General features: G+C 34.6%; 1 protein-coding gene across 4 annotated transcripts in view; it reads right to left on the reverse strand.

Annotated features, from left to right (window-relative positions):
• Ccdc102b (coiled-coil domain containing 102B) overlaps positions 1-22,522 on the reverse strand; it is a 133,995-nt gene that overhangs the window by 98,274 nt on the left and 13,199 nt on the right. For all 4 annotated transcript variants that reach the window (XM_087191464.1, XM_021246709.2, XM_087191467.1 and 1 more), the window contains exon 2: positions 3,476-4,097. In XM_087191464.1, the coding sequence (XP_087047590.1) occupies positions 3,476-4,030 (555 nt within the window). In that variant the 5' untranslated portion in view covers positions 4,031-4,097. The remainder of the gene's footprint in view (positions 1-3,475; positions 4,098-22,522) is intronic.

Genomic DNA, 22,522 nt, shown 5'->3' on the forward strand with positions numbered 1-22,522 from the left:
AAGGCCAATCTCCCTAATGAACATAGATGCAAAAATCCTCAACAAGATACTGGCAAATAGAATACAGAGGGTCATCAAGAAGATAATACATCCTGACCAAGTCAGATTTATCCCAGGGATGCAAGGATGGTTTAACATACGTAAACCAATAAATATAATGCACTATATTAACAGAACCAAGGACAAAATCATATGAACATCTCAATAGATGCAGAGAAAGCATTTGAGAAAATCCAACACCCATTCATGATAAAAACCCTACAGAAAATTGGAATAGAAGGTCTTTATCTCAACCTGATTAAAGCTATCTATGAAAAACCAGCAGCTAACATCATACTAAATGGTCAAAAACTGAAAACTGTCATGCTAAAATCAGGAACAAAACAAGGATGTCCACTATCACCACTGCTGTTCAATGTAGCTCTGGAAACATTAGCCACAGCAATTAGACAAGAGAAAGAAATAAAAGGAAGAAACATGGGAAAGGAAGACGGTAAACTGTCATTATCTGCTGATTATATGATACTTTACATAGAAGACCCAAAAAACTCCACCAGAACACTTCTAGACTTAATTGACAGATTCAGTAGAGTAGCTGGATACAATAGCTTTCTTATACAAAAATAATAGACTCACTGAGAGAGAAATTAGAGAAACAATTCCTTTTATAGTAGCATCCAAAAAAATGAAATATCTAGGAATCAATCTAACAAAGGAAGCAAAAGACCTCTACACTGAAAACTAAAGCACTCTGAAAAAAGAGATCAAAGAGGATATAAGAAAATAGAAAGACATCCCTTGCTCCTGGGTAGGACGAACCAAAATAATGAAAATGGCTGTACTTCCAAAACTAATATATAGATTTAATGCAACACTGATTGAAATTCCAACAATACACATCACAGAACTAGAGAAAACAATCCAAAAATTCATTTGGAACCAGAAGAGACCTAGAATAGTAAAAGCAATTCTAAGCAACAGAGACATGGCATGGGGTATCACAATCCCCAACTTGAAACTATACTACAAAGCTACTGTGATAGAAACAGCTTGGTACTGGCAAAATAACAGACCTGAGGATCAGTGGAATAGATTGGAAGATGCAGAAACAACTCCAGACATACTCAGCCACCTCATCTTTGACAAAGGAGCCAACCACCATCACTGGAGGAAAGATAGCCTATCTAATAAATGGTATTGGAAAAACTTGATTTTAACCTCCCAAAGATTAAAACTAGACCCACCATGCACTAAACTAAGATTGAAGTGGATTAAAGATGTAAATATTAAAATAGAAACACTAAACTTGCTGGAAGATAAGTTAGGTAGAACTCTTGAAGGTATTGGCATAGGAAAAGCCTTTATGAACAAAACCTCTGTAGCACGGGAACTAACACAAAGAACCAACAACTGGGGTCTCACCTTATTAAAAAGCTTCTGCACTGCAAAAGAAACCACTATTAAGAGACACTATTAAGACACTATTAAGAGACACTATTAAGAAACCACTAAGAGCTAAGAGACAACCTACAATTTGGGGAAAAAAGTTAGCACCTGTATCTCGGACAAAGGACTACTATCTAGAATATATAAAGAACTGAAAAAACCAGATCCCCTCAAATTCAAAGACCCAATTCAAAAACGGGCATCTGAAATGAACAGACATTTCTCAGACAAAGAAATAAAAGCAGCAAATAAATATATGAAAAAATGTTCAACATCACTGGTCATTTGAGAGTTGCAGATTAAAACAACACTGAGATTTCACCTCACCCCACAAAGAATGGCTGCTATCAAGAAATCAACCAATAACAAATGCTGGCAGGAATGTGGGGAGAAAGGAACCCTTCTCCATTGTTGGTGGGAGTGCAGGGTGGTGCAACCATTGTGGAAATCAGTATGGAGATACCTCAGAGAACTAGGACTACAGGTCCCATTTGACCCAGCTACTCCTCTGCTGGGTATCTTCCCAAAAGAATTAAAAGAATCATACCACAGTAATATATGTACACCCATGTTTATAGTGGCACAGTTTGTAATAGCTAAAGCTTGGAAACATCCCAAGTGCCCACCAACTGGAAACTGGATAAAGAAGATTTTTTTTATATATATATAAAATGGAGTACTACTCAGTCATAAAGAAGGGGAAACTAGAAACATTTATAGCTAAATGGATCCATATTGAGGCCATACTCTTAAGTGAAATAAATAGGACACACGTGTAAATATCAAATAGTTTCTCTAGTGTGATAAACCGAAAGTGTAAATAAGGACTGAAATGATTAAAATGAATAATTGACAATTTTATATAGGAAGAAAAGGTACAAAGGGATAGGGATGATGGGGGGTGGGGGAAGGGGAAAGGAAAGAAAGGAAAGGAAAAATTATGAGAAAACAAAAAAAAAGGTAAATGAAGTCTATGTAAATAGGGAAGGGTGGAGGGGGTGAATGGCGCACAGGTAATGGGGAAAAAAATAAGAACCAAGATACATCATGTACAGGTACAAGCACCCAATGATAAATGTAAATATATTGTATACCTAAAATGTACCAATAAAAGAATTTAAGAAAAAAAAAAAAAGAAGTACATAAAGGGCCAGGGATTTAACTCAGTGGCACTGCACCTGTCTCAAAACTCCAAGATCCTGAGTTTGATCCCCAGTACAAAAAAAAAAAAAATATATATATATATATATATATAAAAAACTAGATTTAATAAAGTTTTAAAACTGTATTTTGTGTAAAATTTTAGAAACTTCAAGATTCAAATTGTACAAAGAACATCCAAATGTGGATCATGTGAAGCATTTGCTATATTTCTTCAAGGTATCATTTCACAAAGAGTTCATTGTAAGGCCAAAGTCCCAAACTGCAGGAAACATTCAAACTGCTCTAGAACTATTTTTTATTATTGACATAAGTAGGATGAATAGAGACATAGCTCCAAATATTTTCAGCTCCCATAAAAAATGCTGTGTTACTTCTATAAATATTAATGATGACACTGCTGAATCATGTACTGCAAAAATTCATATGCTGAAGTCCTGACACCTAGAACTCCAGGATCCAAATAAACAGTATTTGGAGATAGGGTGGTTAAAGGGGTGATAAAGTTAAAATATTGTCATTAAAATGGTTTAATGATACTGTTCATGTAAGAAGTAATTTGGAGACAGATGTAAACAGAAAAGATGGCATGAAGACACAGAGAGAAACCATCACTGTATAATGTAAAGAGAGGCACGTCAGAAGAAACTAACATTGTTGATAATTTTCTCTTGGACTTCTAGTTCCTAGAACTGTGAAAAACAATAAATTTTGGTTGCATAAACCATACAAATTTTTATCCTTCCTTATGGCAATCCTGGCTGATGAACTCAGTCATGGCCGCGTTTATCAGTCTCCCTTCCTCCCTGTCACAACATACATTTAAACTGCACATAATCTCTGGTTTCCTCCGTGAATTTTTTCTTACCTTACTATTTGTGTTCTTCTCTATAGGAAATTGTCTTTTCACCAAATACTTCCCAATAGAATCATACATTTGTGAAGTAGTTTGAAATTGGTCTTCATCCCTGTAGGACATGTCTACAAAAGTAGGAAGCTCCAGGTCCTGGGTGATATTGGCTTCTGATGCTTCCTTTTGCAGTAACAGACTTTGTTTCTTTTTAAGCACACTCAATTCCTTCACTGTCATCTCTAATTTTATTCTGAGTTGTCTTCCTTCCTCCCTGGCACTGTTCCTTTCTGCTCGAACTTTACTCCATTTTTCTCTCCAATTGGCAGTGCAGTCTGACCACCATCGCATGGTCTTTTCCATCTGAGCAGCTCTGGCCTTGACTTCTTCAAGTTCCTGCAGTCGAAGTTCTTCACTAACATCCCAGCTGTTGGTGTTGAATGAGTGAGCACTGAAACTGTGGCTGGTGTGAGCTTGCAGCCCATAATGTGGAAAGCAAGAATTAATGGGATCCCTGGGGGAGGAGGCAGGTGCTACCCTGTCACAGTGTGGTTTAACTGATGACTGCTGCATCTAGAAGATTTGTGATTCCTTGATTAATTGATGAATGGGATCAAAATTTGAATTTATCTTTTAAGGCCTTAAAAAAACAGAGAAAAAAATTACACATTAACTTTTCCCCTGTAATTATTAAAAGCAAGACTTACATGGGAAAAAAACAAGGTTAAAAATGATGCATCTTTTCTGTGTTGCATATTTTCCCTTCCACCACAACTAAAAATATATAGGAATTTGTGAGTTTGTAATTGTCTATAGAAATAAAAATTAATCATATTAAATTTTGCCAAATAAATACAAAACAACCCATAAAGATAAAACTGGGGCTAGCATGTGACATAATAATTCCTTTCAAAAATCTAATTTTATTCAGGTAATATTTATTGTAATATAGTCCACCACAAAATAAAAGTTGTAGTATTGTTAAGCACTAACTACACAATGGCCCCCTTTTCCTAAGTGAATGAAACCTCCATTTGTTGAGGTAGAATGAGGACTCTGTTCACACCTGGTTGGATAAACCGTATCACAATCCAAGAGGCTAAAAGTTACAATTGATCTACATCTTCCATGATGTTCTCCATCCCAGTGACTGTTCAGTGCCTGAAAGCAGGCATATGAAGGCTAATGAAAGAAAGAACATCAGAAACCCTTTTTATTCTGCTTTCTTCCTGGTTAAACCAAGATGTTTAGAGAAGAAGCAAGTGTAACAGACCTCTTGTCATTTAAAATGATGGAACAGAAAGGGAAAAGAGGTTGGCTTAATGACTAAGCTACTGCTTGAGGCCTAGAATGTATACTTCTGGATTCAGAGGTATACACTGTGAGAAGGATTATCTAATGTTTATTTAAACTGTGATGGTTGAGTTTTCTGTTACTTGCCTTTGAAAGCACATCAAACTAATACAGTAATTTCCTACTTAGGTTAATATTGTGATAAGCTGTAAGAATAAAATATTATGAATAAAATATGGTTCTTGTTCTCAAAGATTTTACTGCTTAGTCAATGATGCAAGCACATATACATTTTTAAATGCACAATTTACACCATATATATTGCATTTATTTATTTATTCAAACTTCTCTGGAGCCAATGATAGATTCTCGGGGAATGTTTGTGGTGATCAAACTATCTCCTAGCTATGAGGATACTTCACACCATAGATGACACTAAACAGAGTTAGCAATTTCAAAGCTTTATAAAGGAATGAATCTAAATTTCCTATATAAATACCAAGAAAAAATTAATTTGAAAATGCATAGCATTTTATCAATATATGTACACACTACTTTAATATAATAATACAGCTATATTGAAAACACAACAAATAAAATCTTTCCTTTAAAGTAATTGTTTATATCATGCAGACTCATTTTCAAACTAACAATGGTTGTTTAAGGTTACTTATATTTATTCTCATGTATGATTTTCTGGTGTAAATAACCTTTGATATTTTATGGATATGACATTAATTCCTCTCATTTTTCACTTGCGTTATAGTCATAGATCATAAACTGCCTCCTTATGACTCATCTGTTTAATCAATTATATGGTTTTCATTATACTAAGTAATTTACAAACCAAGTCTCAATTCATTGGAAAATGTACTACATAAGATTTTTTTAATCTGTGATTTAAAGACCATACAATATTAACACTACAAAATTAAAGGACTTTATAATATTAAAGTTAATATTCACTTTTTGTTGTAGGGGGAAATCTCATTTGAAAAGTGTTCTGTAAGATGCTATGCCAGTTCTTTCCTTATTATAATACTTATGATAATAATGTAGACTCGTGCTTGTAATTATTTGGTTAACATTAGTATATGTCCAATCATATTTGAATTAGTGCTGAGTTGGAGTACTATAATTGTTCCCTTCATTTACTATAATTCAGAGAGTAATGATAATATGACTGATTAAATTTCTTGGACCATGACAAAACCACAATCAATATAGAAAAAAATAAGTTTTATTAGAAACACACACACAAATATGTATAATATTTATTTCGATTAGAATTCCACACTGAAGAAAATTTGATTCAACATATTAAACTTAAATTTATCTTTGCCATTTTTCAAAGTAAATCAATATCATAAAACTCTAATATCTTTCAAATGTCTCATTAACTTTTATCTCACTAGTATTCTGAGGACTCTATAATTAGATTCTAGTACATTGAGATCTTGCCTACCAATTAACTATGTATTTTATTCACATACGACTGAATAAAAATGTTGGATTTAAGAATTCAGGTCTTGAACTTGAATAATATTTCATATTCTAAAAAAGTTTTCTCCCACAAAGATAACTTGTTTGATATAAGGATATTAATATACATATGTATTTATTAAACTATGCCTTTTCCCTTTATATATGTGCACACCCTTCATGGATTATTTTGGAGGGCATTTAAAGTATTTGGCAGTGTTTATAGCACAAGGCCTTTAAGTAAGTGAAAATATTTTAGAATTTTAATTTGGTTTCTTGTACCAATTTCTACATTAAAAAATGCTCATGATCAGATTATCATGTTATCATAAATAATTTTTTAATGTAGCACATTAGCAAATAAATAAAATATATTGGGTCTGTAATGAATATATAATATTACTACCAAAAAGGAGCTTAATGTTTAAGACGGTGGAATCCAAACTTTATTGGTTTTAGTTCTGAATTTTCCATGTTTTAGACAAGTGATCTTGGACAAATTACATCAAGTATCTTTGAATCAGTGTCCTTATTTGTAAAAGGAGGCAGAAATAATGTATACTAAATAATATTGAGCTCCTATTAAATGGGAAAATTTCTGCAGATTGGCAAATAGTGTCTTCTTTAGACTCACTGATACTTTTTGTTTATTTGGTCCCTTTTTTCTAGCTATATCTTCTTTGAGCTAGTCAAATACTTATTGATCTCCTTTGTTTTCTCCCCTGGTATCATTTCAAGGGATGTGTGGCTTTTAGATTCTGCCCCTATGATGTCCCATGGATCAGATTCAGGGCACTTAGGGAGTTTGGGGTGGCATTATTTTGACTTGTCTTCTTATGCTTCTACTTTTTTGTTTGCTTACTAATGTGTTAAAGCTTGTGTGTTGACTGAAGTAGAAGGCTTTGCTTCTAATATGAAGACCACTTAATGAATGTACTAATTAATGTCTCAATGTCTTTTTTTTTTTTTTTTTTTTTTGGTACCAGGGATTGAACTCGGGACCTTGCTCTTGTGAGGGAGGCAGTGGCACCACTGAGCTAAATCCCCCGCCCTCAATATTTTCTTTTCAGCTGTGTCTTCTGGGTAAGTCTAACTATTGGCCTTTGCCTCTGTCCAAGGATCCAGTCACAGCCATTTACTTGGAATGGGAGCCAGAACCCAGTTCTTCAGGAATGGACCATAGTAACGTTTGTGACCAGAAGGCAATCCAGCTATTGGCATCCCAACAAAATCAATTAATAGCAACAGCTATGTAACTTTGGCTACAGAATAAAATGAGCATCAATTACAGTATCAAATACAAAGTGAGTATGACAAACCCTAAGGTCCAATAATGTACTACCCTTAAACATAGAAAATAAATCTATAATTATAGTACGAATACCAAGACAAATCAAATATTGACATGCTATTGACCTACAGTAAATATCTACTAAGTAAAACAACTTAATCTCTACTAACACTAGAACAGTATTCAACAGCAATTGTGTAAAGATAATTTATAAAGTTTGGTAATTATACTAGTACAGTTAGAGATTATGGGGAACTAGTGAATGAGAAAAGAAAAATTTGAAAAGCTAACCTATGAGATATGAGAAGGAAAAGAGAAAAGTGGAATAAAAGAAATTTGCTTTCTTAGGGAATAGTTGCAGGAATGCATAAATAAGAGAAAGAAGAAAAAGATGATTAGAGAGCAAAACAGGAAATAAATGAAAGGTAAGAAGGAAGCGAAAAATTTTGAAAAGAGAAAAGAAACCAAAATAAAGAAAGACAGGAAAACACAAGGGTGTCTCCAAGAAAACCTGTGAAAGAAAGATAAAAATCATGAAAATCAAAAAAATAAAAATAAAAAAACACTGAGTTGAAAAATTCCTGTGTGGCCGGGGATTTAGCTCAGCGGTTTCGCCACCTGCTGCACAAGTGCAAGGACCCAAGTTCTATTCCCAATACAAAAAAATATTCTTGTGGTTTTGAATAAATGTTTTCTTTTTTCCAAGAAGAGAAATGTTGGGATCCAGCCAATCCCAATTTTTCTCTGCCTGGTTTAAGGCTTATGAGTCTTTGAGGTGTCCTTGTTGCACCATAGGCCCCTCTGTCTGTTTAACTCAGATTGCGATCACTGTCCAAGCCAAGGCAGAGCCTTGCTGATGATGGGAGATGGGAAATGTAATCAGCTTTCTGGTATCTGCTGAGGGTAGCCTATGGCAGGGGGGTTCAAGTGGACTGGTGGACTTAATGTCAATACTCATGAGGTCTGTTTGTTCCCTTCTTTCTCTAGGGAATTCTTCTCATCCAGAATCAGGAGAGATGCTTAGGCCTCACATCTCCTGCACTATGCCAAGGGCAAGCAAAATGCAGAGCCACCTTGGAGTTACTGGATGGTCTTGCCTTGTGGGGAAGGAGGGCACCATGTACCTAGAATGGGCCTGCTTGTTCCAACTAGGTGAGGGGCACCACTTAAGCAAACTGCTTTTAGAAGATATATAGGGAAAGTCAGGAGCAAAATCAGAGCCAAAAGATGTGAAATTTTACAATTTCAACAGAGAGAAAGTGTATGTGAAGTAGGGGGCAAGAAGTGTGTGCTTGATGAAAAGATTACTGATATAAATTGAAGCAAAGTACTTTGCATGGTGTCATGGCTTGTATCTAGAAGTCTCCCCCACAAAAAAAGCTGTATGCACTCATAGGTGGGGCTTTCTGTAGGTGGCTGGATCTAGGGTGTATGAATGTGGATTAAGGATGTGGTGCTAGAATTAAGGGTGTATGATAACTAAATTGGCTTTACCATAGTTCTAGGTGTGGATAATGGAAGCCCCACACTTGGTGTGGTTGCTACTAATCAATAGGCTTGTAGCCTGGATGGAATGTAAATGAACAGAAAGAAGACAGGCTGCTGCTACTACTACCACTGCTTGCTGCTCACTGTTTTCTGCTTGTCATGCCAGAGACTATTTCTTCTCTGTGATGCCCCTTTGCCATGCCACCTTGCCTTGGAGAGAGCCAACTATTTTGGTACTAAAACTGTGGTTGTTGCTTGACTGTACTTGCCCATGTGATTTGGGGGCCTTTGGCACTGGCTTGTGGGAATATTTTAGAAAGGTTTTGAGATTCTAGCTGAAGAAGCAGCCCTGAAATGCTGTAAGCTGAACTTGGTGGGAGATTCTTGTCAGAGTTCAGAAGATCAGAATACTGATAGAAATGCGTCTAGTAAAGACCAGACTTAGGGAGGCTTCAGTTATAAATGAGGACTGTATTGGCTGTTGGACTCCAGACTATGTGTGTTATGCTTTGGTAGAAAATTTGTCTGCATTTTGCTCATGTTCAGAGACTTTGCCTGAGACTAAGGGCAGTGGACTAATTGAATTGGTGGAAGAAATTTCAAAGATATCTAATGTTGAGGTGATGGTATGGCTGTTGCCAGGAGGTTTTAGTGAGCTGTACCTTGAAAACTAAAAGCAAACACCCAGCACAATGATTTAAAAGTTTTGAGTTTGTCCAGAAAGAAAGTTCCAATAAAGTCATGGCCTACACAGATGGAGCAGAGAACCTGGTTGCTGAAAAGGAATAGGGCAACAGAAAACATGGGTTGAAGGCATTGCAAGAACAAGCAGGAATCCACCCTTTGCAGCCTCAAATCTGCAAAGGTGAAAGACTGCTTTGAGAAGAAAGCCTGAGAACATCATGCTCCAGAATGGGGGCAGCCTAGAGAATTTGTTCCTTGGGATTGGGTTGATAGTGCTCCATAATCCCGGTACTCAACCTCTACAGCCAAGGGAAAGAAGCCTGGCTACTGTTCCAGTTGGTGGTAGACCTTGGCATCATGCATGCTGCTGGTTTCAGGAGCATGCAGAAGGCAAAAGTTGTGGGGTCATGAAAGCTTCCACCCAAGTTTTATAAGGAGGCCTGGGAGGCCAGGCAGTGTGCCCCTGAGAGGGAAGTGTGTGAAGCTGTGAATGTGAATCCAAAGGAACAGGGAAGACAACCAGAAAGTAGGAGAAGCCAGGAACATGGACTGTCTGAGAAAAACTGCAATGAGGGAGCAGAAGTGGCTCAAGAGATTAGCCTCGGGAGCTACAGCCACCTGTAGTGTCATAGGGGCAGAGCCATCCAAGCCCTTTCGAGTTCACATCTTGCCAAAGATTCCCCTGGATGCTGGAAATAGAACTACAGAATTTAATGTTTGCCTTGCTGATTTTGGAGTTGCTTTGGTCTCATTCCTTTCTATACCTCTATTTGTTCCTTTTTGAATGAAAATGTTTATCTTATGCCACTGTATGTTGGAAGTGTTTAACTTCCCTTTCCTTTATACAGGGGCCTGTAGCTAAGTTTGCCTTAAATATCAGAGGAGATTATGGACTTAGACTTTCAGCAATGATGAAACTGTTAGTACTTTGGGAACTCTTAGAGATAGACTATGCACCTTTTGCATAAAGGGATTCACATGAGTATTTTGGAGGCAAGGAGCATAATATGATAGCTTGTATCCTGACGTCTCCCCAAAGTTTCATGTGATCATAGGTGGGGCTTTTTGGAGATGGCTGGATCTAGGGTACGCGAATGTATATTAGGGGTCTGATACTGGAATTGATGGTGTATAATAACTGAATTGGCTTATAGTTCTGGGTGTGGATAATGAAAGGCGCATCCTAAGTGTGGGTGGCACCAATCATTATACTTCTAGCCTGGATGGAATACAGAGGGGCAGAAAGAAGGCAGCTGCTGCTCCTGCTGCTGCTGCCCCTGTTGCTACATGCTGCTCATTGCCTTCTGGCTGCCATCCCATGGATTGTTTCTCCTTTGCCATGCCCTTATGCCATACCACCCTGCCTTGGAGCCAGTCAACTGTGAAGTAAATCCTCTACAAACCATAAGCTAAAATAAACCTTTCCTCCTTCAATTTGGGTGTCAGGTATTGTATCTCAACAACAAGAAAAGTAAGACTCAAGGTGATAATAGAAAAGATGCCTTGAGGTTATCACAAGAACTGTCCAGCCTCCATTCATTGAAGGTTCCAGTGTAAAAGGGAAAATTCTTTCAAAGATTTTGATTTGAGAAGAGATCCCACAGGCACCCTGATCACTCACCTAAATAAGTATGTGTTTCAGTTTAGCCACCCAGTCATTCAAGAGTCCATTGCAGCACGGTCCAAGAGAGCCTGGCTTCTACTCAGGCTGACAACAAACCTTGGCAACACCCATGTGGTGCTCATTGCGTAGGCATGTGTAATGAAGGCTTCCACCCTGATTTTAGAAAAAGTTCTAGAAGACCAGAATGTGTCCCTGAGAAGACAACAATGTGAAACTAAGTTTAAAGCAGAAGGTCAAGTGGAGACCCCAGGAGATGCAAGAATATGGAATATTTGCCAAGAAAAGCCACAGGCAGAGCAGAGCAACCACAAAAGAGAGACCATGTGAGTTCAACCTGCAAGGACATAGAATTGGGGATGGCCAAGCCCTTTATAACTCTCATCTTACTACAACCTGCAATGGATGCTGGACAGTGAGCCGCAGGATGTAATGTTTTCTCTGCTTGTTACCAGTATCAATTTGGTCTGATTCCTTTTTATGGCTCCATTCCTTCCTTTTTTGATGGGAATATTTACCCTATATCATGGTATGCTGAAAGTATTTAGCTTTCTTTTTGATGTTTTATAGGGCCTCACACTTAAGAGTTTGCCTTGAACCTCAGTAGGAACTTTTTAACAATGCTGGAATTGTTAAGACTCTGGTGACTTTCAGAGAAGACTAAATGTATTTTGCATAATAAGACGTCTCTCTGCCTGTCTGCCTCCTGAGTGCCAAGGGTTGATCAGTTTTCCCCACTATGCCCTTCACCATGCCATTTCTGGCTTGGAGCCAGCCAAGTATGGACTGAAATCTCTGAAATGATGGAAAAAAACAAACCTTTAATTTGCAGATGTAAAGTATTTTTTCCCAGCTAAGGGAAAGTGTGCTAAATATATATATATATATATATATATATATATATGTATATATATATGTATATATATATATGTATATATATATATGTATATATATATATGTATATATATATATAGCTAGAAATAAATATATACATAGCTAAAAATAAATACATACATAGCTAAAAATGGGTTTCCAAGGTATTTTTGTTTCATGATATATAGTTAAAGCTTTCTCTTAACTTACAGAAAATGCATTTTAGATGAAATTTTTGATTCATTTTTAAGAAACATGAGACCCCTAATATAAACACAATGATAACAACAAAATCCATTATAATGAGAAAATAGATTAATAGATTCAATCATAATGCTAAGAAATAATTGTTATTGTATATATGGGACCATGTACTCTGATAAAAAGAAAAAATAAAAAAATCACTTTTTAATATTAAGAAAAGGAAAACAATGAATTTTTAAATTTTTAAATTGTTTTTGAAACATACACACATGGTTAGTAGAAAGTATATATATTTTTGTATGGATCTGAAACAGAAAAAGAATATATTCTGTGGAATATTTTGCAAGATAACCCTGAATATTAAATGTGAAAACTGTAGATGTGAAGATATAAGTGAAATCATTACAGCAAATAACCATAGCACATTTCTTCAGTGTATCTCAAGTTTTGCCATGGTTGAACGTTGTATTTGAAAAATCTTTTCTGTAGCACATTGTATGGACAATTATATTGTATGCTTGTTGCTGAAAATGAGATATTTTCGAATTATATAGAGGCAGAAAATATTTGTACAAAATATGCAACTAAATTTTATAAAATAAGTTTAGATAGCTTTCCAATTATTTAAAGCTTAGATATTTTACTTTCTGGAAGCATGTTGTATATAATTAGCATAAATAGATTTAAATATATACATATTTATATTTGTTATAGTTGCAATTAAATGATAAATTACATGACCTCATCAGATAGGTTTTACCTTTATTTTAAAGAACTAACATGGAATTCATAGAATAAGCATTGCCTTTTTAAAGTGTCTCTTTATTCTCTTGCTATCACCTACTATGCAGGCAATGGATCACCCTCTCAAATCAATGGGAACTCTTTCCTTTAGCTGAGGTTTTTCAGTAAAAAATGAGAGAAAAATTGGCTGACTAATGTTGCTCATTTATTTAAAAATTAACTTCACTTCTCTTTATTTCAAAATAGTCTCTTCACATAATATCATGATGTTATCACTAGACTTTCTATGTTTTGAGAACCTAAAACAACTATAGTAAAATATTAACCTTATTGGTCAAACACAAAAAGTAACCAGTGTGACCTATTTGTAATATGAATGAAGCAAAAAATGGAGAATTAAAATCTATACTCCATTTTGAGATGTATCAATATGTCACTTGTAATGAATCTTGGAAAAAAAACTTCTCTGGCAGGCTGTTCAATTTGAAGCTTTTATAGTGCTCTAACTGCCAAGTAGAAATTAAGATACAAAAAATTTGGAATTTCTTAGTGGATATATTATTTACTTTTATTTAGAATATATTTGGAATAATGAACAAAGGTCTATTTTAAAGTATTCCTGAAATTTTTTAACAGTGTATCAAGTTTGAGATATAAATATGTTTCATCGAAAATTTGAGTATATCAGTTTAGAGTATATTTCTTCTAACAATATATATAAAATCTACATGACTTATTACATATATATTTGGAAACCTAGCAGTTGTTGACTTCACAGAATTTTTAAATGTTTATGCTAATTTCAAGGTTTCAGTGAACAGAGCACAATCTATCCCAATTCCATATAATCCAATACAATTCAATATTGCTAAAAATAGTGTCAAAATATTCCTTAAGACTTTTAGCCAAAAAATAAAACCAATATTGGCTGTGTACTAGAACTATTTTAGACAACTAAGTTAGGCAGAATTATTATAGGCAGTCAGAGAGGGCTAGGCCCTCAAGGGAATTTGTGCAGAAGATGAAAACAATTTCAATTGTGTCCAGAGATGCATCTGTTGAAGTCCACGGCTCAGGATAAAACTAGAATGACCAGGACTACATAGCTCCCCAAGTGATAAGCAATAAACTGAAGATTATACTCACCTAATCCAATCAAGTATAGATAGACATCAGTTACCCAGGGTGGTGGCTAGGACTTCCTGATCCATCCCTTTCTAAGAAGGTCTTTGTTCCTGCCATATACCCTTGTCATGTGACTTGTTTCCCTATTGGATCATTATTACCTAAGTGGCTATACTTGTAATCTTATTGGTTGATCATAGTTTTGACACGCATTGTACCTACCTTATAATTTTGTACCCACCGTGTGGTTTTGCTCTATAAAACCTTCCCTGAGAAGTCTGGTCCATGGCAGCCAACTTTTGCACCTCCTGTCTCTGAGGTGCTATCTCTCTCAATTAATTTTCCCTACTCAACCACCGTATTTCCTTAGAATTCATTCTTCACCTTTGGAGAACATGAACTCAGCATATCTGACATCTCACAGATTGGGAGTTACATTTTTTTCCCTTTTTCAGAACTACAGAGTCCCATAGAATCTTACCTTTTTTTTGTTAAATTCTTTTATTGTTACATTGTAGGTATACAACACAATTACATTTCTCATTGAGAATTGTACCTTTACATAATGCATCTTGGTTCTTATTTTTTCCCCATTCCTAGCCCTCCCTTCACCCCCTCCATCCTTCCCTATTTACAAAGACTTGATTTCCATTTTTTCCATTTCTCATCATTTTTTCTTTCCCTTCTTTCCTTTCCCCTGCCCCTCCCACTACCCCTACCCCTTTGGACCTTTTCTTCCTATTTTGCATTATCAATTATTCATTCTAATCATTGGTACATTTTAGGTATACAATATAATGACATTCATCATTGGAAATTTGTACATTTACATAGTCTCTCTTGGTTCTTATTTTTCACCCTTGCCCAGCCCTCCCTTCAACCCCTCCATTCCTCCCTATTTACAAAGATTTTGTTCCTATTTTTCCATCTTCTCATATTAATCCCATTCCCTTCTATCCTTTCCCCTAGCCCTCCCACTTCCTTCCCCTTTGCCCCCTTTCTTCCTATTTCACATTACCTCTTATACATTTTAGTTCTTATTTACACTTTCAGTTTCTCACACCAGAGAAACTATTTATACATGTGTGTCCTATTTATTTCACTTAAGAGTATCGCCTCAGTGTGAATCCACTTAGCTATAAATGTCTCTAATTTCTCATTTTTAATGGCTGAGTAATACTCCATTTTATAAAAAACCCCCACATTTTCTTTATCCATTCTCCAGTTGATGGGCATTTGGGCTGTTTCCAAGTTTTAGCTATCACAAACTGTGCTGCTATGAACATGGGTGCACATATATCACTGTGGTATGATTCTTTTAATTCTTTGGGGAAGAGCCCCAGCAGTGGAATAGCGGGGTCAAATGGGACTTCCAGTCCTAGTTCTTTGAGGTAAGAATACCCATAATACTGTTTCTAGGTGGCTAATGTATCAAGTGCACATTTATGGGAAATAACTGTACAAGCCATGTAAGTGATTTAAAGAGTCTACTGCCTTTAAAAACTGAACAAATGACTGTGATTCTGGAATTTTCATCATCTTGTAAACATCTTGTGTGACCTCATATAGATTAAGTAAAAATATAATAAAATAAAACCTTAAATATAAGTTAAAATAAGAGAATATAACAAATAGTGTGAAATTATAAATAGTTAATTTATAAAATGAAAGAAGATTGTCTTACAGTTCTACTATAAAGTAGGTGTTATAAGAAGTGGGGTCAGTATGTTTACCAAAATTGAGCTTTTATTCATAGTTTATCTTTAATTTAAAAGGTGTTTATTTGTTAAAATTAGACTTCTAAAATATTGAATTCATTACAATTTTCCAACATTTATTGGCTTTTCAAGGTTCCATTGAACAAAAAACTCTAAACTATGACAAATTTCCTTTGCATTTCCAAAGCAAAAGTCCTAAGTCATTTACCCTATTCACCGTTAATTTTAAAGAATGTTTGAGGTTAAGTCAGAAGTGTTTCACAGATCTGGATACTCTGTAGTGAATAATAGAAAGCTCTTTGATGTCAGCATGATTCAGTAATATATTTCACACCCATTTGAAGGAATGCACAGAGCTGCCAAACTACTGTTAAATGACTTGTGAATTTGCTTAGACTTAATAATAGTTTGAAGAGCACAGTTTAAATGATCATCACTTTTTTTTTTTTTTTGTACCAGGGATTGAACTCGGTTGGGTCCTTGAGCTTGCGAGACAGGCAGTGGAACCACTGAGCTAAATCCCCAGCCCTCATCACATTTATTTTTGAAAAGCAATTGTGAAACTTTTCAATCAAACAAAATTTATTCTTAGGGTCTGTTTCACTTTCCCAACAGTATATTGTTTGCATTAATAATCAAAACTAGCTAAAAGGTATCCCATATCAAGAGCCAGAAGAAAAACATGAATATACAGTTTTATAATTTATTTAGAATTGTATGTGTTTTGCCTGTGCCTCTATATTTCCAGAGTTTTTTTTATTTACTGTGCTTCCAAGCATATTTTTGTTCATTTGCCCTAAAATTTTTCTGCTTATATAAATCCAGTAAAAAATTTAGTAGGCTTCCTATCTGTTTCACTTTTGCAAACACCATGACTAATCAGCCAGTGTCACAAATCTACATGGGTCAGACTACTCTAATCATTGCTTTTCTCCTCTTGTCTATTACAGTAAGTATACCTGCTTTTCTTTCAATGGGTAAGTGCTGCCACATTGCTCCTATCACTCAAGGATCCAATTAAAACGATATCTCAGCCAACCAAATAAGCATTTTTTAAACTCCATCATATGTGATGTTAAGAACCTCCATCTATTAGTACATATTTGCCATACATAATGATTACATTCATCACTGGGGATTTGCACCTATATATAGGTTATCTTAATTTTTCTTAAGAAAGAAAAAAATGAAAGAAAGAAAGAAAGATTGATTCAAAAAATTAAGAACCTCTAGCTAATGGACCCATATCAAGAAAAAGCCTGATCCAGATTTATGCTTCTTCAACCATTATTCCATCCCTTTATCATCCATTCTTATACTTTTTCCTCAGAACTCTTCTTGTAAGAACTAGAAAACACAAGCAATCCTTTGGTAGTGTAGTGGACCTCCTCATGAGTCATGCTGTGTACCTCACCTTTAGGAGCCTTCTAAGGTTTGACCCTGGGTATAAACCCAGTGGTGAGTGGTGAGAGTGAGTCCTGAGGCACATCAGTATTGTGTCATTCAGTAACTATATCATGGAAGGGCATTATCAATTCCATAGCTGCCCAGCCATAAAGAATTGAAAACTAGAGTCATTTATAGCTAAACGGATGCATATCGAGGCCATACTCTTAAGTGAAATAAACAGGACACACATGGGTAAATACCGAATAGTTTCTCTAGCGTGAGAAACTGATAGTGTAAACAAGAGTTAAAATGATTAAAATAAATAATTGATAATTTGAAATAGGAAAAAAGGTCCAAAGACTAAGGAGTGAAGGGAGGGGAAGGGGAAAGGAAAAGAGGGAAAGGAAAAACTATGAGAAAAGAAAAAAAATGGAAATGAAATCTATGTAAATAGGGAAGGGTAGAGGGGGTGAAGGGCGCACAGATAATGGGGAAAAAAATAAGAACCAAGATATATCATGTACAGGTACAAACACCCAATGATAAATGTAAATGAATTGTATACCTAAAATGTACCAATAAAATTAATTTTTTAAAAAAATTCCATAGCCAGTACAGAATTGGTTTCCTCAGGTACAGGACAAAGGCAAAGACCACAAGTGTAGTACTAAATTAGTCCACAAATTGGAATTAGCATATTTCTAGGTGTGGCTGAATGGATACTGAAAACAGAAGCCCCACATTGGGTGTGGGTGGCACCATCCAAAAATATTGTAGCCTGGATAGGCTAAAAGGGAAGGGCAAGCTCCTTGCTGTTTCCTGCCTGTCTTGTCATGAACTATTTCTCCTTTGCCATGTCCCTTCACCATGGCTCCCTGCCTTGGAGACAGCCAATTATGGACTGAAATTCCTACAAACTGAGAGGCAAAATAAACCTTTCCCCTTTTAACTTTGGGTGTGGACTATTTTGTTTCAGCAAGGAGAAAAGTAACTAAGACAGATGGTAATGATTTTCCCACTGAGAATGCGGACACCTTTTCCTCTGTCAAAATATCTCATGAGAATTTAGCATTTCAGTGTCCCCAGCCTCACCACATTCCTTCAAAACTTCTCCATCCCAATTTATGGGATCAAATTCTTCTCAGACAAGTTTCCTCACTTTTACTTCAGATACTCTTTGAGGCTGAGTGTTCAAATGTGCTGTGATTCAACTAAGAATCATGAGGATTTGTGATTGGATTTCAACAACTTCAGATTCTCCTTCAAGACACGTTTAGAAAACTTTTGATTGTTTACACATTTCTGGAGCTGGGGATTTGAATATTTGAGCTCCTTATTTTCTTTTATTAATCTTACTTCACACTTAGAAACTTTTAGATTTTTGTGCAAAATATTAATACTCAGTATAAGGATTTTAATTAAACTTTCTATTGAAATATATTGTAGTAAGAAATGCTCAACATTGATAAAATTGGGGTGTGCTGAGAGAATCATGGAAAAAGAAAATAAAAGGTAGTGAGGCTATATATTTTGAATACTGCAAATAATGATATATTATAAGGTATGTATGATGAGAAGACATGATAGCATACTGTAATGAATAACTTAGAAATAAAAGGGAGCCTAGGTCAAATATAAATATGCTCAAATTCTTAAATTCTATTTCAGATTAGAACATTCTACTAGGGTACCTTCTACGCAGTCAGTATTGTGCTACACACTGAGTATGAGGCACTGTGTCAAAGCATAATTATATATTTATATGTAAATTGTCCACATGTACATGAAATGCATGGATTCCCAGATCTACCACTGTAAACTTTATATTGATCTTTTTTTTCGCTTTTGTTTTGGCAATAATAATCAGTTATATCTTGATCACTGAATCAACTACATTTTTTATATTATCACATTGAGAATCTATAATTGATTTAGTAGTAAAATGTAACATTTGTAAAGACCAAAGTGTTGATTCTTGTTTATTTATAAGTAAAATTGAAGAATCAACTTTGTTCTCATCAATTTTCTCTATTGTTTTACTCATTTTTTATTTCATTGATTTTGGCTCTTTTGTATTTTCCTCCTTCTTGGATTTATTTGATTCTCTTTTTCTCTAGTTTCTTGAGATATGAAGTTTACTATTTTGAGGCTTTTCTGTATTTCCAATGTAAGAACTTAATCCATAAATTTTCTTTTTGGCACTGCTTTCATAGCCTTTTAATTATTTGAAATGTTATATTTTTATTTCATTCAATTTTGTAATTTTCATGTCCTTAGAGACTTCCACTGAGCAATGGATTAGACATTGGTTAATTCCTACTTTTTTTTAGAGATATTTTTGTTGTTGATTTTTAGTTCTATTCCTTTACATTACAAAAGCTCACTCTGCATGATTTCAGTTCTTTTAAATTTGCTGAAGTTTGGTTTTGGCATGAAATATGGTCTGAGTGAACATTACATAACATTAAAATAGGTATATTCTGCAATTGTATGGTAGAATACCCTGTGTGACAATAAAATACTATTGATTCATTGTTTCGTTCAGTACTGCTACATCATTAATTTTTTTTTTTTTGAGACAAGATCTCACTATGTAGTTCAGGTTGGCCTTGAACTCACTATGTAGCCTAGGCTAGCCTCGAACTCACAGTGATCCTCCTTCCTGAGCCTGCTGAAGTATTATTAATTTTATATCTAGTAATTTTACCAGTAGCTAAGGACTCTTGTAATTCTTATTTTTTTATTTTCTTATTTGTCTTTTAAGTTTGTCAAGTGTGTTTGGAATCTATATTGCTTCATGTGAACTTATTTAAAGATTATGGCATCTTTCTGATGTATCATCCTTTTATCCTCACGAAACTTCCCTCTTTACCTATACATTTTTGTTTTGTTTTATCTTTTGCTCATATTTACTTCTGTAATGTGAATGTAGCCTTTCTTAGATTTTTGAAAGCTAATATTTGCCTAGTAAATTTTCCCATTATTTTATTTTTCATGACTTTATTTGTGGTGGTTTACAGTATTAATTGATCGTTGGAGGAAATTTGGTTTCTTGTTAATCTCGTTATGATAGTTTGCTCATGGTTTTGTTTTGCTTTCTTTCATACTCTCTGCCAATATCTAACTTTCAATTGGTATATTTAAAACATCTATATTTAAAATAATGATATGTTGGAACTTAAGTCAGTATTTTTATAATTTTGTTTCATCTGTTTTTCTTTTTTGCCTCCATGTTTCTCATTTAAACAATTTTAGAATCTACTTGCCTGATGTTTTTGAAAGTATTATATTGTATAGTTGCTCTGGGAATTAAAATATATAAATGTGACAATGACCCGAGTTCGATCCCTGGTACCAAAAAAAAAAAAAAACCCAAAATATATAAATGTGAGATTAGAGACTACTGGAATTGACATTTCACCATGTAGACTGTTGTGTGGAAGACTTCTCTTTATGTCCTTTTAATTTCTCCTTTTTCAAATATCAATTTCTTAAGGATATGATGGTTTTATAATTCTTATTTCTATTATCAGATATGATTTATAAAATCAGTGTATGTGTTTTTGCTATATAATTCTCCTTCCTTGCTTTGCTATGCTCCAAGATGCTCTCTTTTATCATTGTCTTTCTATTTAAGTAATTTCCAATGGCTAGTTTTTAAGAACTGTATGGTAATCACATGTTCTTTTATTTTTCTTTTATATGATGTCTTTATTTCCATTTCATTCATGAAGGATAGCTTCGCTAGGTATATAATTTCTCTCTTGGTAGTTCTTTGGATTCAGCTCTTGAAAATGTGCCAGCTCCCTGTAAGTTTCATAGCTTTTGTGAGAAATTGACAAGTTGAGGCTATTATCCATTAGAAATGCCAAGAATTTTTTTTAAAAGCCAATGAAATCTTTTTAAAAGTACAAAGACGATATAAAAACAATATAAAGCTACAGTAATTAAAACAACGGGATATTGGTACAAAGACAAATATATCAATAGAAAAATCCAAATACAGACATGCATCTATGATTTACTATGGAAAATTATTTTGTCCTTTATAACAAAAGTGTCATCTCAACCATTCATCCATATATGAAGTGTGATTAAAAAATACAGGGAGTCCTTAATTTTTGAAAAAGTATTAAAATAAAAGAAACATTGCCATTAACTGCCCCCCCATACACAAATATACTGCCCTTCACCTTGAGCACACTTATCCTCTTTTTCTTGCCACTTTCTGAAGAAGCTGTGGAATGCCTTTTTCATGATTATCTTTAGTTGTGCTTTAATAGTTGCCTTGATGTCCTAAATGCATTGAAAATGTTTACCTTTCATGGTCATTTTGACTCTGGGTAAGAGTCAGAATTCACAAAGTGCCATATCCAATGAACAAGGTGAATGAGGACACATTACAAGTCTGCCCTTAGGAGTCTGCCTTTAGAGTCTTTATTCATCTTATTTGTAATCTCACCTTATAAAGATACTATCAAAAGAGGACTTCCAGAACTACTTCATCAAGTAGCAACAATGATGGGATAAGTATATTCAAAGCAAGGGAGAGTTCTCTGAGGGGAATTCATGTCAATGTATATTTTACTGTAATACATTTATAAAATGTAAACATTCACTGTATTGTTATTACCCCTTGAAGACCCACTATATCATAAGTAAAAATAATCAATTGTTAAGAGCACTGACTTAAAAATATGATACAAAACAATAAACCTCCTAGAACTTAACTGTGTTAGTTAAGAAAAATTACTCATCACATTACAGTAAACAGATTTCTAAACAGGATACAAAACACTAACCACAAAGTAAACTATTTATAAATTGAAGTGTGTTTTAAGATAAGAATTCCTGTTTATGAAAAGATATTGTCAACAGAATAAAAATGCAAACAATATCATGGGGGAAGGTATTAGTCATGCATGTATCAACTCCAGACACATAAAGTCACAAATTGGCAAGAAGAAGTTAACATGATTTTTAGATAATAGCTTCAGTCTTGAAAATGTATTCATGAAAGATAATATTCACAGTCGATAAGCATGTGGAATGTTTTTATATTCTCTGTTACTAAGAAAATGCAAATTAAAATCACAATGAAAACCATTATCCTTTAGAATAACCATGCAAGCTATTCCCAATAGCTCAAAATT

This window comes from Heterocephalus glaber, unplaced genomic scaffold (genome assembly GCF_053883595.1).
Source record: "Heterocephalus glaber isolate CG9 unplaced genomic scaffold, H.glaber_assembly_v1.0 deba00000331, whole genome shotgun sequence".
NCBI classification, from domain to species: Eukaryota; Metazoa; Chordata; class Mammalia; order Rodentia; family Bathyergidae; genus Heterocephalus; species Heterocephalus glaber.